At 46.1% G+C, this 16,515-nt stretch overlaps 1 protein-coding gene across 4 annotated transcripts in view; it reads left to right on the plus strand.

The window, feature by feature from the left end:
• Nucleotides 1-16,280, plus strand: part of mtmr14 (myotubularin related protein 14) — a 106,427-nt gene extending 90,147 nt beyond the window's left edge. For all 4 annotated transcript variants that reach the window (XM_070549092.1, XM_070549095.1, XM_070549093.1 and 1 more), the window contains one exon: nt 15,819-16,280. In XM_070549092.1, coding sequence (XP_070405193.1) covers nt 15,819-15,999 — 181 coding nt within the window. In that variant the 3' untranslated portion in view covers nt 16,000-16,280. The remainder of the gene's footprint in view (nt 1-15,818) is intronic.
• The last annotated feature ends 235 nt before the right edge of the window (nt 16,281-16,515 follow it).

Raw genomic sequence — 16,515 nt, forward strand, 5'->3', positions numbered from 1 at the left:
CACCTTCAAACTCCTGCTATATAATCTTAAGACATAGAGGAAAAAATTCAACCGTCGGATTTTATACAAGTATAAAGGTGTGGGCGTGGCTAAGCCTCAAACTTTGACCTTTCGCCATTACATTACTTGACTTAACAACTCCCATGTGCATGATCAGATCTATATCAAACTCCGTCTGTGTGATCATTGACCACATCTCAAGACAATGACAATGTGGACAGCTGACATCACCTATGCCCCGCCCCCTGACTACAGGAAGTCTATTTTTTAATGGTGAAATGCCCATATTTGTCCCCTCTACTTTAGTCAACATGACACTAAGGTCATGCACTGTCTTCATGATGTTGTAATGACCATTCAGATCTGATAGCTTTTCAGAAAGGGAAGGGCTTTGATGCCACGGCGAATTCTGGCGTGACGCCGTGACCTTACGTTTGACTGTAACTTCCACTAACAACCTCCGATCTGCCCGAGACTGAACATGGCAATCAACAATCATGCCCTTTATTCAACGAGGCACACACCGTTGGTGAAAGTTGTGTAATGTCACCACAGCGCCCCCTACACACCATTAAAACTGTAATAACTCCTACAGACGAGGTCGTAACTGCACCAAACTTGCTATGTGTACTCACACAATGGCACCCACCACAGTCCTGTGGTAAGTTGTTGATATTGCTTTAGCTCCGCCCCCTGACAGATATTAGGCCCTTAATAACACATGCATGATGCAATTCACACCAAACTGCACACAAATGACTGTCATCAACCTACAAACTTCTTCATGGAATAATTCTTAAATTTGGGACAGCGCCCCCTAGATACAAAAAACCTTTGTAACTTCTGCAAAAAAGTTCCAAACTACATCAAACATTGTGGGAGTCATCACACATCTGCAATCAACACATGTATGTGATCACTTGTTCAATTCACTTTAACTCCACCCACTTACAGCTTTTTGTCTCTAGATGACCCATGCAACGTTTGATTGATTCCAAATTAACAGAAAACCATCTTTGATGACCAAAGATGACCTCTATGGCATTTACTTGTAAATGGTCACAACGCCCCCTAGATGGGTTCAAACTTTATTAACTTCTAAAGTCAAAGTCAGAATGGCATTATACTTGGCTTGTGACATCACGTGACTGCACCAAACACATTGATGTGGTTGTTGATTCAAATCCCTGTAGCTCCGCCCCTTTCAGCTCACTGGCTTTAGATAACACACACAACGTCCGTTTGATGCCAAAATAACAGAAAACTGTCCTTGTCAACCAAAGCTGACCTCAATGGGATTTTTCTGTAATTGATCACAGCGCCCCCTAGATAACTTTAACTTTCGAAAACTTTAATAAATATGGGCAAAAAAGCACTAAAGTTGGTCTGTGTCATCACACCAACAGTGTGCTAAAGATAAAGTATGCCCTAGTGGTGAGACATGTAATATAATGGTAGGCTCGGAGGGGATGCTGATTCAGGGTGAGGTGTGGATGAGGTGACTGTTAGCTTTTCTTGGTGTCAGGGTGGTGGACGTTTCAGTCCGTGGACGTGCCCTGGTGCCCCGTGCTGCCGGCCAGGACGGAGCGGCGGGGAGTTGGGTTTGGAGAGCATCGGGGATGGAGCGGAGGGGGTGCGGAAGGAGGGTGAGCATCTTCGCTGCGAGGGCCGAACGACGCTGCTTGCAGCTTTAATTTTCTTTCTTTCTTTTTTTTTCTTTTTTTTTCTTCCGCGTCTTTGGACGGCCTTTAGGGGGTCTTAGCATATCCAAAAACTCACCAAATTCTGGCCCAATATAGAAAGTGCGTGAAATTTACGTATTTCACTGGCAATGTGAAAGTTGGTATAAAAGTGTTTCAACAGCGCCCCCTGGAAAATTAAAAATACCCCTCCGCATTGACCTTTTTTCATAGTAGAGTGATAAAATTTGGTACACCTGTAGAATTCAACAATACGCACAGAAAAGCCTCTTGCACCCATGGTCAATATCAAACAGGAAGTCGGCCATTTTGGACTAAAGTGGCCATTTTTACCCCATTTTGGCCATTTCTAGGCTCTATATTTGGTTAAACAGTTTGGTCATTTTTCGCACGATTGTCTCAAAAATAATGTGCGATCGAACAGAAGCGATGGACGAATCAAATGAGAAAATAAAACTGACTTTTCGTAAATACTGAAGAGGCGGGGCCAGGCCTCAAAGTTCGAGCACTCGCCAAAAAAATTCAAATTGCTATAATTTCATAAATGAAAGAATTACAGTTAAAGTAATTTTCTATGGACAATCGTCATCGCCCCCCGAAGACAAATGAATGGTTGATTGATGATGTCACATAAGCCCCGCCCCCTCACGCCTTAAAAGGTCAAGTTTTACTGGGAAATTGTCCAAAATTCGCCCTTTCAACTAATCACCCCATATTTCTAGCAGGAAACTGAAGACAAGTTGGGGTTGCTTGGCGTCACTTTATGGGAGTTTTCTCCAGAAGGCGGGGCTGTGGCGGCGCGGCGAAGTCAGGCGTACCGACGTGGCCTTACGTTTGCCTACCATTTCGTCATTTCTAGAGATATCGCCACAAAACCTCTTGGGAGTGATCCTAGTTCAGCCCCCCACAAAATGTGATGTGAACATCCGGTAGGCGTGGCCTATTTTCTGAAATAGCGCCCCCTAGGACCATTAAAACTGTCAGCCCCAAGTCATGCTTTGACTGAGGATTATGAAATTTGGCACACTAATGTGGTGTCTCAGGACCTACAAAAAAGTCTCTTGGAGCCAAGTGCAAAGTCGCACAGGAAGTCGGCCATTTTGGTCCAAGTACTCGATTTAGTGGTTTTCGCACACGTTGTTTGGAGAGTGATGCTCCATCGCCCTTTTCACCAATCGCCTTCAAACTTCTGCTATAGACTCTTAAGACATAAAGGAAAAAATTCAACCGTCGGATTTTAAATAAGTATAAAGGTGTGGGCGTGGCTAAGCCTCAAACTTTGACCTGTCACCACGCCACTCTTTTTTTCACAGCTACCTATTGGACTCCTTTTACCCAATCGCCAGCAATCTCTGGCGAATAGCAGCTGACAAGTTGAGGTCACTTAGTCTCCAGTACTGGCAGGTTTTGAAAAAAGGCGGGTCTTTGGGAGCATGGCAAAATTCACCATCACGCCATGGCAATACGTTTGCCTCTCATTTCTTCAATTATCGTGCCATCGCCACAAAATGTCTGGTGAGTGATCCTAGTCTGACCCCCAATAGATTTGGACAGCTGTAGTTTGTGGGCGTGGCCTATTTTCTGAAATGGCGCCCTCTAGGACCATTAAAACTGTCAGCCCCTAGCCATGCTTTGACTGAGGAGTACGAAATCTGGTACACTAATGTGGTGTCTCCGGTCCTACAAAAAAGTCTCTTGGAGCCAAGTGCAAAGTCGCACAGGAAGTCGGCCATTTTGGTCCAAGTAGTCGATTTAGTGGTTTTCGCACACGTTGTTTGGAGAGTGTTACACCATTGCCCTTTTCACCAATCACCTTCAAACTTCTGCTATAGACTCTTAAGACAAAGGGGAAAAAATTCAACCTACGGATTTTAAATAAGTATAAAGGTGTGGGCGTGGCTAAGCCTCAAACTTTGACCTGTCGCCACGCCACTCTTTTTTTCACAGCTCCCTATTGGACTCCTTTTAACCAATCACCAGCAATCACTGGCAAATAGCAGCAGACAAGTTGAGGTCACTTGGTCTATAGTACTGGCAAGTTTCGAATAAAGTCGGGGCTTTGGGAGCATGGCGAAATTCGCCATCACGCCATGGAAATACGTTTGTCTCTCATTTCTTCAATCATTGTGACATCGCCACACAATTTCTGATGAGTGATCCTACTCTGACCCCTAATAGAATTGGACAGCTGAAGTTTGTGGGCGTGGCCTATTTTCTGAAATAGCGCCCCCTAGGACCATTAAAACTGTCAGCCCCAAGCCGTGCTTTGACTGAGGATCACGAAATTTGGCACACTAATGTAGTGTCTCAGGACCTACAAAAAAGTCTCTTGGAGCCAAGCGCAATGTCGCACAGGAGGTCGGCCATTTTGGTCCAAGTACTCGATTTAGTGGTTTTCGCACACGTTATTAGGAGAATGATGTCTCGTCGCCCTTTCCACCGATCACCTTCAAACTCTTGCTATATACTCTTAAGACATAGAGGAAAAGATTCAACCGTCGGATTTTAAATAAGTATAAAGGTGTGGGCGTGGCTAAGCCTCAAACTTTGACCAGTCGCCATTACGTTACTTGACTCAATAACTCCCTTGTGCATGATCAGATCAATTTCAAACTTTGTCCGTGTGATCACTGACCACATCTGAAGACAGTGACAATGTGGACAGCTGGCATCACCTAAGCCCCGCCCCCTGACTACAGGAAGTCTTCTGTTTTATGGTGAAATGCCCATATTTGTCCCCTCTAATTTAGTCAACATGACACTAAGGTCATGCACTGTCTTCATGATGTTGTAATGACTATTCAGATCTGATAGCTTTTCAGAAAGGGAGGAGCTTTGATGCCATGGCGATTTCTGGCGTGACGCTGTGACCTTACGTTTGACTGTAACTTCCACAAACAGCCTCCGATTTGCCAGAGACTGAACATCACATCACCAGTGTGGTAAAGATAGAGTATCTCCTAGTGGTGAGACGTGTAATGCTGGGCTCAGAGGGGATGCTGAATCAGGGTGAGGTGTGGACGAGGAGGCCGTTCACGGTTTCTGGTGTCGGGGTGGTTGACTTTCTGTTCTGCCAGACGTGCCCTGGTGCCCCCGGCTGCCGGCCAGGATGGACAAGCGCGGAGCTGGGTTTGGAGAGCGTCGGGGATGGAGCGGAGGGGGTGCGGAAGGAGGGCGAGCAGCTTCGCTGCGAGGGCCGAACGACGCTGCTTGCAGCTTTAATTATTTCTATTCTCATTACTTGTGACCGATTTGTAATACTCTTATTAATTATAGAACATCACCTTGCTTGGTCTTAGGATGATTAATTAGAAGGTTCTAGGATTCTTTTAATTATTAACGGATCGTTCACACTTTGTTTATGATTCAAGAACCAGTCAGTGTTTGCAAACAAATAAGAATTTATTTTCCAACCAATTAAGACTTGAAAAAATGGTTTAAACTATTATCCTGTGAGTGGATGGAACTAAAAGATGGGTGTCTGAAAACTGTGTGAATATAATGTATTCAGAATCTCCGTTTCTCGGAGCTGAGTTCTGGATGGAAATAATTTGGTTTGCAAATAAGCTAGAAAGATGTTATCATCAGAACCACATTCAGACGCTATCTGTGTTTCTACATTACCCGGATTCGGAGACCCGCTTTGAGGATCCGAAACGGAGAGGGGTCGGATGACCGCTGGCACCGGAGGGCTGTAGAGTACAGAGGTACCACCTTTCAGTCCAGAGCTGTCTCCCGGGTTACGACGGATGGATGGAAACCACACGTCTTAAAATAACTCTGAAGGAGTTTTGCAAAATCAACTTTGTTCTGCAGGAAAACTATCTTGTTGTCCTTCAGCTTCACAGGTGCAAAAAGCTTTAAGGTTTTGACAGAGTGTCAAAATCTTTCTGAACTAGAGATCTGCTAAAAGATGGCCAGTCTCTAGCATTCTCTCTCGACTCCCGAGAAAGGGAGCGGCTGGTATATATACCCGCTGTTTTCTATGACCAAACTTACCAAGAATCTCAGAAACACACACTCTGAGACGCAGAGTCTCTGAGTCTTGGGACAAGGTTAGTTATGTGTCATGCGTTCTCATCTTAGCCTTACTTCTTGTCTGGTGTAATGAGCAAATGGTGATGACCTCATCTAGTAAACTTACTAAACCATCATTGAATACAGATTCCTGAACATTTCATTCCTTAATTATACATGGCAATATGTAATGATTTTTAATCATAAAATCTTCTTTCTTCAATGATTATTTTGAATTATAAAATGATTAATTATTAAATCTTCCTTCTGGGAATAAAGATTTATCTAAAACAGTTCTCTTGCGACGGAACCTTGGGGAAAGGAATGCTACTGTTCATCTTTATTATCTGATGAAGCTGCGCTCAGCTGATGAAGTCATCTGATTAAAATGCGGAGTTGTGCAGACTCACAGACTCCTGATAAGGGAAGATACAGCAGAACATGTAGCAGCTAGGGTTATTTGCTCTGGCTGCATATGACCTGTGGGATCTTTAAAATCAGTCCATTTGGTGACGTTACATCTCCCCCCTTTTACAAGGACACTGTGGTCAGACAGGAACTACGTGGCATTGTAACGTCCTAGAGGCCCGAAGGACTCCGTCAAGGAATGGCAGATGTCATGTCCCAGTAGAAGGCAGAAGGAGTGAGGAAGTGTTCCCCACGCCGGTGAACAGTCACGGAACATGTATTGAAGAACTGATTAAGTCAACAATTGTAGATCATTTGTATATCCCTTTGAGGGGAAGAATTTCAACTGCAATTGATCATTGGTAATTCCTTGAAGTCCATATTTCAAAAAGGATAAATGAGCACTGTGTTCCCACACAGCGTGTAGTCCACAGATAGGACGAAAAAGAGTAGGGACCGGACCAGGCCCCAGGCAAACCGGAGAGTTCCCACAACCACGGCAGGAACAACAGGACGTCCAGACCCAAACGAACCGGACCCTCAGACAGCAGGCAGCCGAATCAGGCGATGGTGTAGAGAGGCCCTCCAAGGAAGCGAAGACCAGTGGCGAAACTCAGAAGAGAAGAGCAGACACAGGGCACTTCAATGTAGACACACACCGATAGATGTCTGATGCAAAACAACAAACAAACAAAAAATAAACCTAGCACTATATGTGCCTATATGTGCTATGTCTAGCAAATTATGTGAATGGAGTTCAGGTGTAGGAAATAAATGCAGTAACTTACGTGTAAATGGTAAATGGTAAATGGCCTGTATTTGATATAGCGCCTTCTAGAGTCCTGGAACCCCCCAAGGCGCTTTACAACACAATCAGTCATTCATCCATTCACACACACATTCACACACTGGTGGGGATGAGCTACAATGTAGCCACAGCTGCCCTGGGGCGCACTGACAGAGGCGAGGCTGCCGAGCACTGGCGCCACCGGTCCCTCCGACCACCACCAGCAGGCAATGTGGGTTAAGTGTCTTGCCCAAGGACACAACGACAGCGACAGACTGAGCGGGTCTCGAACCTGCGACCTTCCGATTGCGAGGCGAGCACTTAACTCCTGTGCCACCGTCGTGTACTGGAAAAGTATTGCAAAAAAGAACAAAACGAATATTAAAGCTGCATGCAGCGTCGTTCGGCCCTCGCAGCTCCGCGCCGCTCCAGCCTGGCCGGCAGCCCGGGGCAGCAGGGCACGTCCACGGAACATAAACGTCGACCACCCCGACACCAGAAACCGCGAACGGTCACCTCGTCTGCACCTCACCCTCACTCAGCATCCCCTCTGAGCCCACCATTAAATTACACGTCTCACCACTAGGGGATACTCTATCTTAACCACACTGGTGGTGTGATGACACAGACCAACTTTAATGCTATTCTGACCTCGTTTTTTGAAGTTATTGAAGGTTAAATTTATCTAGGGGGCGCTGTGACCAACTACAGAAAAATCCAATTGAGGTCAGCTTTGGTTGACAAAGATGGTATTCTGTTATTTTGGCATTAATCAGATGTCGTGTGTGTTATCTAGAGCCAGAGTGCCGAAAGGGGGTGGAGCTAAAGGGGTTTGAACCAACAACCGCATCAATGTGTTTGGTGCAGTCACTTGATGACACAAGCCAAGTATAATGCCATTCTGACCTTGTCTTTAGAAGTTGATAAAGTTTGAACCCATCTAGGGGGCGCTGTGACCTTTTACGACTAAATCGCATAGCGGTCATCTTTGGTCATCAAAGATGGTTTTCTGTTAATTTGGCATCAATCAAACGTTGCATGGGTCATCTAGAGACAAAAGGCTGTAAGTGGGCGGAGTTAAAGTGATTTGAAAAAGTGAGCACCTACATGTGTTGATTGCAGTTGTGTGATGACTCCCACCAGGTTTGATAAAGTTTGGAGCTTTTTTGCAGAAGTTGCAAAGGTTTTAATGTATCTAGGTTGCGCTGTCCCAAATTTATGAAATATTCCATGAAGAAGTTTGTAGGTTGAAAACAGCCATTTGTTTGCAGTTTGGTGTGAATTGCATCATGCATGTGTAATTCAGGGTTTAATATTTGTCAGGGGGCGGAGCTAAAGCGATATCAACCAATTGCCTTTGTGTGACACATAGCAAGTTTGGTGCAGTTACGACCTCGTTTGTAGGAGTTATTACAGTTTTAAAGGTATGTAGGGGGCGCTGTGGTGATATTATACAACGTTCACCAACCGATTGTGCCTCATTTGTTAAACAGCATGATTGTTGATTGCCATGTTCAGTCTCGGGCAAATTGGAGGCTGTTTGTGGAAGTTACAATCAAAGGTAAGGTCACGGCATCACGCTAGAATTCGCCACGGCATCAAAGCCCCTCCCTTTCTGGAAAGCTATCAGAACTGATTGGTCATTACAGCATCATGAAGACAGTGCATGACCATGTTTACTAAATTAGAGGGGACAAATATGGGCATTTCACCATAAAACTATAGACTTCCTGTAGTCAGGGGGCGAGGCTTGGGTGATGTCAGCTGTGCACATTGTCATTGTCTTGAGATGTGGTCAGTGATCACACAGACAAAGTTTGATATAGATCTGATCATGCACATGGGAATTAAGTCAAGTAATGTAATGGTGAAAGGTCAAAGTTTGAGGCTTAGCCACGCCCACATCTTTCAACTTTTGAAAAATCAGACGGTTGAATTTTTCCCCCTATGTCTTAAGAGTATATAGCAGAAGTTTGAAGGCTATCGGTGAAAAGGGCAACGAGGCATCATTTTCCAAACAACGTGTGCGAAAACCACTAAATCGAGTACCTGGACCAAAATGGCCGACCTCCTGTGCGACTTTGCGCTTGGCTCCAAGAGACTTGTTTTTAGGTCCTGAAACACTACATTAGTGTACCAAATTTCATAATCCTCAGTCAAAGCATGGCTTGGGGCTGACAGTTTTAATGATCCTAGGGGTGCTATTTCAGAAAATAGGCCACGCCCACCGGATTTTCACATCAGATTTTTTGAGGGGCCGGACTAGGATCACTCACCACAAGTTTTGTGGCGATATCTTTAGAAATGACAAAATGGGAGGCAAACGTAAGGCCACGCCGGTACTTCTAATTTCGCCGCGCCGCCACAGCCCCGCCCTCTGCAGAAGACTCCCATAAAGTGACGCCAAGCAACCCCCATTCGTCTTGAGTTACCAGCTACAAATTTGTGTTGATTAATAGGCCTTTCCCATCTGTACCGGGTCGGCCCGGGCCGGGTAGCGTAGGTTGTTTACATATCTGGGTGACCTGGTATTTTCCCGGGCCAACCAAGGCTCATTCTCAGCCCTCTTCTCGAGGGGGTCTGCTTCAGGCCGACCAGGGCCAACACACCCACTGCTGACAGCAAATTCACACCTTCCATTAGAGCAAGCCTCTGATTGGTGGGTAGAATCAGCCCACATGGGCTTAAGGCAAGGATGTGTGGAATCAACCGGGCCAGGCTGGGGCCGACTGGGGCTGCCCGGCCCGGGCCGACCCGGTACAGATGGGAATGGCCCATTTGTGAAATGGGGCGATTTGGGACCTATCGCGGTAAAACATGACCTTTTTGGTCCTGAGGGGGGCGGGGCTTGTGTGATGTCATCATCCGACCATTCAGTTTAGTTTGTGGGTTGATGAGGAATGACCACAGCAATTTTTGTAACTCTGTTCTATTCAGTTATGAAGTTATAGCAATTTAAATGTTTTTGGCGAGTAGTCAAACTTCGAGGCCTGGCCCCGCCCTTCAGAAAATACGAAAACTAAGAATCCTTGTCTCATTTTGTTCGCCCATCGCTTCTGAGCATTTTTACGCAATTTTTGAGACGATCGTGCGAAAAATGATCGAACAATCCAATCAGAAACTGACCCTAAAAACGGCCAAAACGGCTAAAAATCGCCATTTCAACCTAAAATGGCCGACTTGTTATTTAATATTGACCATGGTTGCAAGAGATCCTTCTGTGCGGACTGTTGAGTACTACAAGTGTACCAAATTTCATAACTGTACGATAAACTAAGCTTTATGGAGAGGGGAATTTTTCACTTTCTAGGGGGCGCTGTTCAGCCATTTTCTTAGCGATTTTTTGAGACCTTTAAAGTATCGAATTTTTGAGTTTTGGGGTATGATAAGGTCCCCAAAAAGCCGTTCAAAGCAGGCACGGAATAATAAATAATAAACTGAGGAAAAACAAGAGGCCTTCGCAGCGCTTTCGCTGCTCGGGCCTAATAACCCTAAAGTATATGAGGGGAATATCAACTCTTTGAGCAAAACCTTATCAAAGCAGAAGGCAAAAATAATTTGTAGCCCATAACTGGCAAAAATCTAAATAAATTTCTTTCGTCATTTCTGTCATAATCAGTCAGCTGCAATTAAAATAATGCAGAAATGTTTATCAGTGAATATCTTTCTAACAGAAATGATGTAATTACTAGTAATCGAAAGAAGAAATACTAAAAATGTAAATCAGTGTTGTTAGTAATCAAACCTATATGTGAATGTACCCATAAGGAATTATGTTTATGTATTTAGCAGACGCTTTTGTCCAAAGCGACTTATAAGTGATAAGGAATTATAGATTAGTAGATAAAAATAAAAAATGGAATTTGGATAAATTTAACAGTTTGTGGAATACCTTTTTTTACTGTGAAGACTTAACCATTATAGGACTCCAGGAACCCACAGCTTGACCATCCCAAGTCACTCCAAGTCTGCACGTCATGTATAGACAGAAAATACAACCATGCATGCATACAAACACAAAGTTGTGTAACCTGAAACAGAACTATGGGACAGGTGACAGAAAATTCACCCCCCTTTTGGTTCGATGCGAGTTGGGTTTTCAGAGTCTTGGGCTGGAATATCATCCAGATTAGTGGAATGCTTGTGCAGTTTGATTTGGTTCCTGTGGACCCACTTATAGATGGGGTCTTTGTTTCCTTCAGTGATCGTGATCTGATACACGACCAGAGAGAGGTGTTCAGTTTTCGGGTATGGACCTGACCACTTCGGCTAAAGTTTCTTAGCCAGTTTACCAGAGGTTGCTTTTGTGTGACCGGAATGAGGAGCAAAGATGTAGAACCAGGCATCATCACCCACGTTGAGTTCAGAATGTGAGGCCTTCTGATCATAAGCCTTCCTGCCCTCAGCTGATTTCTCCAGATTTGTCTGTGCAAAAGAAAACGCTGCAGGCAGATGGTTTTTCAGGTCCTGCAAATACTGCTCGCTAGTGTAAGCCGGAGTGGCACTGGGCTGAACTGACTGATACAGCAGGTGAAGCGGCAGGGTCATTTGTCTACCCGCCATCATTTCAAATGGGGAGACACCTGCAGACTCGAGGAGTAGCACGTATGGCCATAAGGACCAACAGAAGCTTCACATCCCAGTCTCTGTGACTAGAGGACACGTATTTCCTTAAAATGCTGACAACAGTCCAGTTCATCCTTTCCACCTGGCCGGAAGACTGGGGCTGGTAACCAATGTGGAAATTGGCCTTGACACCCAACATCCGCCAAAGGTGTTCCATCACTCCAGAGGTGAAGTGAGTTCCCCTATCCGAGTTAACACATGCGGGGAGGCCGAACCGGGAGAAGATGTGATTCATCAAAAGGATCGCAGTTGTTTGAGCCGTGACGTTAGGTGCCGGCAAACATTCAGCCCAATTGGTGAATGCACAGGTCACGGTCAAGAAGTATTTATTACCTCTGCTGGACTTGGTCAGGGGCCCCACCCAATCAAATTGCAGGTCCGGCCACGGTGTGGACGGTCCCCTGCTCTGTATGGAGCTTTGTGGATGGGGTTAGACGGCTGAAATTGACAGCAAACCAGACAGCTTTAGACGTAGTCTGAGATGGCTCGACGCACCCCGGCCAATAAGCAACCTGGCTCAGGGCACCGAACGTGGCCTTGACACCTTTGTGTCCGGTAGAAGGAGAGTCATGAGCTTGTGTGACCATGCCCCCCTTAGAGGCAGTGGCACCACAAGGACAGGTGATGACAGAGGCTTGGGGACGTGCGTCAGCAACCCTTCAACCATCCTCAGCGTGACACGAACCCGAAAGAGAGCACGGAGCTCAGGAACAGAGTCATGTTTGGCAGAAGAAGGCAGATGAGCTGTCGGATCAGAAAAGTACAGGATCGTCCTGCTGATAGCAGGGTCCTGGGACTGGAGGCTGCCAAGGTCGTTTTCAGAAAAGACAGGTTGAACGGGCTCAAAGCCATCAGATGGTTGAGTGGTGGGCGTGTTAGCGGCCTGAGCTCGGGTCACAACACACACACACACACACACGCGAGGTGGGTCTGACCGAGAAGACACATCAGGGAGCCACAAGGGGTTGAAGGACCATGGGGTACCAATAGTTGCACCTTGTTTGGCAAGAGAGTCTGCAAGGTCATTCAGATCCTTATCAGTTCCAGGTGCACGAGAATGACCTTTGACCTTACGCCAATAGATCTGCATGTCATGTGATGTTGCTAAGGCATCACGCGCCATGAAAAAGTCCTGATGTTTAACGGGGTTCTGGTTAGAGGTTAAGAAGGCTAGATGTTTGTAGCAAAACCTTATTAAGTATCAGAGATCTTGTGATGTCTGGGTTGTAAAATCAGGTTGCCTGTAAGGTTTAACTAGCTAGAGATTATTCATAAACCCGTCCGACGCCAGTGTGCAGAGTCTACGATACCCGTGTGTGATGGCAGCTCTTGAGCGGTCCGGAGAAGAGGCAGCCACGGTGGTGATGTCACTAGACACAGTGGCTACTGGAAACTCAGAGTCGCAACTCCCTTTGGATTCCATTATCACGGGCCATGAGATGCCACCAGGGTCTGCTAGTGAGACGTTCCACATCTGATTTGTTGTAGCATCTGATGCCACTCACAAGCGTTGCAGAGAGGCTTTCACCATGGGGTCAAAAGAGAGGATGGTTCCATATGCTTTGCTCACCCGGTCGTCCAAACCGGGAGGCTGGCTAGCACTGGCTAGATCAGGAAGAGACCTAGCATTTATTAACTACTGTTGACAAATGTAGACAAATCAGAATTTGAGAAGTTTAATGGCGTTACCAAAATACCTCACTCCTTCACTCAGATACTTAGAGAGGTTATTTCTTAGTGTGAAGTAAAAACATTAAAGATTAATAATATTATGAGGTGTGGAGATACTCCAAATTAAATTCTTAAAATCAACAATTACTAATCTGGTGTAATCTAAGATCTGAAATGAACCATAACAGGAAAAATATTCATTTTAACTCATCACTCATTAATGTAAAGTATTGGACACATTATTAAACACTTTGGGTTTAAACATGTTCTTCATTCAACAAAATACGAATTTATGAAGTTTTGAAGTCATTATAATTCAATTCAAGTTTATTTATAAAGCACCAAATCACAACAAGAGTCGTCTCAAGGACCTTCACACAGCAAACAGGTCAGTTCATTAAGCCAACCAGTAAAAAGTTTCCTATATAAGGAACCCAGCAGGTCGCATCGAGTCACTGACTAGTGTCAGAGTCTTTACAGCAATCCTCATACTTAGCAAGCATGCAGCGACAGTGGAGAGGAAAACTCCCTTTTAACAGGAAGAAACCTCCAGAGGATCCTGGCTCAGTATAAGCAGCCATCCTCCACGACTCACTGGGGATGGAGAAGACAGAGCCGACACAGAGAATATTGTCTCTAGTTCATAGATGTCATATTGGCACCATGGTGTCAGTTTGGCCTGTAAGTTAAAGGTTACCTTCTGGTCATTTTGATGAAATACTTGGCCATTTGGTATGCTACATAGGAATGTTCAATAGTGAGTGTGAGGAGCCACAGACCTGCCCACAAAGACCCACACAAGATGGGGAGAACTAAGCCCCAGAGATCCAGAACACCCCCTCCCACGAGCACGGAGTCCCAGGGAGACTGTTGCCGCCGCACACAACACCAATTCACCTCCAGAACCCTCACCCCGGGTTTCCACGGGAGTCGTCAGCAGCACGTTACTGCAGCAGCACGTCATAGCTGCTGATAGGAACCGCTGTGGTCAACAGAACCTTTTCCACCGGAGCCGTCAGCAGCGCGAGTCGGCCGCGTCTCAGGAGCAGCATGTCGCGGCCTTTACGCGCCGGTTCTATTTTCTACGCGCGACGCCTCTGAAACGGGTCAAGTTCGACATTTTTGGGGAAGGAAAGACAGGAAATCGGACGCGGAAATGGAGAGAAGCTCCCGAGATTTTCAGAATAAAGAAACGTACTGCCTTCCGGTTGCTTTACTTTAAAAAAGGTTACTAACTGTAACCTAACCTGTAACACGGGGCGCCCCGTGAGAAGTTATCACCTAGCTAGTGGTCTCCTTTGTTTTTCAGGTCCGTATTGGCGATTATAAAACGGACAGAACATAAAACACAAACCATGTTGTAGTTTTCTCCTGCTTGTTGTTGTGTTTACTGACGAAGTCACTCGTGTGACTTCGTGCTCGGTCGGTGACAGCTGCTCCTCTGCTGCTTCGCGTCTCGTGGGAAGGGCCAAGCAGCAGCTTACGCGAGCAAGACGTGCTGCTGCAGTAACGTGCTGCTGACGGCTCTCGTGGAAACCCGGGGTCAGTGTCTAAGTGCAGCTTAAAATTGGAAGTGTGCACCGGCACCCAAGGTGAGGCTTAGTGAACAGACCCCCTCTTCCAGGTGCAGTCGAGTGTGCTCACCCCCAAGGCCCTAAGTGTGCGTTTGAGTGGAATGTTGTTGATGGAAATGTGCAAAAATTAAAATTGGGGTGCAGGCTGCCACAGGACTGTGGAGATGGGAACTATACCCATACCCCATCAACTTGCCCTCACCCAAGGCTCAATGTGCATGTTTGTGTGGTGATGTGAAAGAGCAGGAGGAGGAAAGTGGGATGTGGAGGAAAAGTTGGGAGGCCAAATCCCTCCCAGGGAGCCAGCTCCTCCGCTGGCCCCAAAATGCACCTTTGTTCCCAAAACCCACCTGGGGCAAGGAGATACCAGCCCATCTAGCCCAGATCCGGGGACGACTGCCCCCAGATCGCAAGCCACAAGGCCCTCACCCTGACTAAGTAAGGGGTGATGCAGCTATCATGCAGCGACCTGTGGCTGTTGTCAAAACCCTCCCATGGCCCCACACGGCCGCCAAAGAAACCTTATTAACGTTTTCAATGTTCACCATTAACTCATTCACTGCTAGCCGTTTCCTGATCAGTAAAGCATTCGCTGCCAGCGTTTTTCAGCGTTTTTACTGGTTTGAGTCACAGAACGTTGTGTGCTAGGATGATGTCGACGCCAAAACAAATCGGAGACTCACCTCTTACATCAGGAAGAATCTGTGCGTTTCGAGCGTTATCCGTTCTTTCATAATCCGTTGTTGAATTGTGATCGGCAGACGCTTTTCCGGTTTGAGCCTCACTTTTTTTACAGCAGCGGCCCAAAACGATCTCCTAACACATGGATGTTCTGCTTCCTGATCACGTGACGTACGCGGACGAAGATTGACTTTAGAGCTGAGGTGCTAGTTCCGGCGACTTTAGTCGTCATTGGCAGTTAATGAGTTAATAAGGCGTCCTTCATTAACCATTGGTTACCGATGATGCGTTTGCTTGTTCATGCTGCTGAGAAGTGTGTTAAAGTGTGTTCTCGTCTTTGTTTCCCTTCTCAAGGTGTCCTCTCCTGCTACAGCGTCAGACTCGTCTGGAGGCGGTGAGGGAAATCTTCTTGGCAGCCTACAGCTCTACTGTGGGTCTGAAGTCTTCGGCTCACAGCCCATCTGGTGCCATATCTGGCCTGCTGGAGCAGTTTGCTCGTGGCGTTGGCCTCCGTGGCAACAATGCCATTGTCTGAACGCTGTTGGTGTGACGCGTGTCACTCTTCATCTGTTAGGTCATCAGGAGCCAGATGCATAAAGCCTTCAGTTGTCTCTACTGAAGAGGTGTTCACCGAAAAAGCAAAAAAACAAAAGAGCGTAAACATTCCTGGAGTTGCTCAGCTATGTCTGGTGTACGCCCTCGTTAGCATAAGATTGAGCACGTCCTGCTGACTACTTCTGACTTTAGTCATGTGTGGTTGTGGATTACTCATTTCCCTACAAGCCCATTATCCACACAGATAAACGGGAAACTGCAGCTCTGCCAAGTACGAAGCCTTCAGTAGTGAAGAGCTGTTCTAAGGCAACAAAGTCGGTAACAATCAGAGGCAGTCAGCTAAGTGTGTTCACCGTTCCCGTCCCTGCTGCTCAGAGCATTATGGAGCCAGATCCTCACCTAAGAGATGATTCCAGAGCTGTAGGCAGCCGGATCCTCACGCAACTCCAGATGAAACCTTTGGATTCAGAATGTGGAGGATCTATCGTTTCCTCTC

Source organism: Nothobranchius furzeri, chromosome 3 (assembly GCF_043380555.1).
Source record: "Nothobranchius furzeri strain GRZ-AD chromosome 3, NfurGRZ-RIMD1, whole genome shotgun sequence".
Lineage (NCBI taxonomy): Eukaryota > Metazoa > Chordata > Actinopteri > Cyprinodontiformes > Nothobranchiidae > Nothobranchius > Nothobranchius furzeri.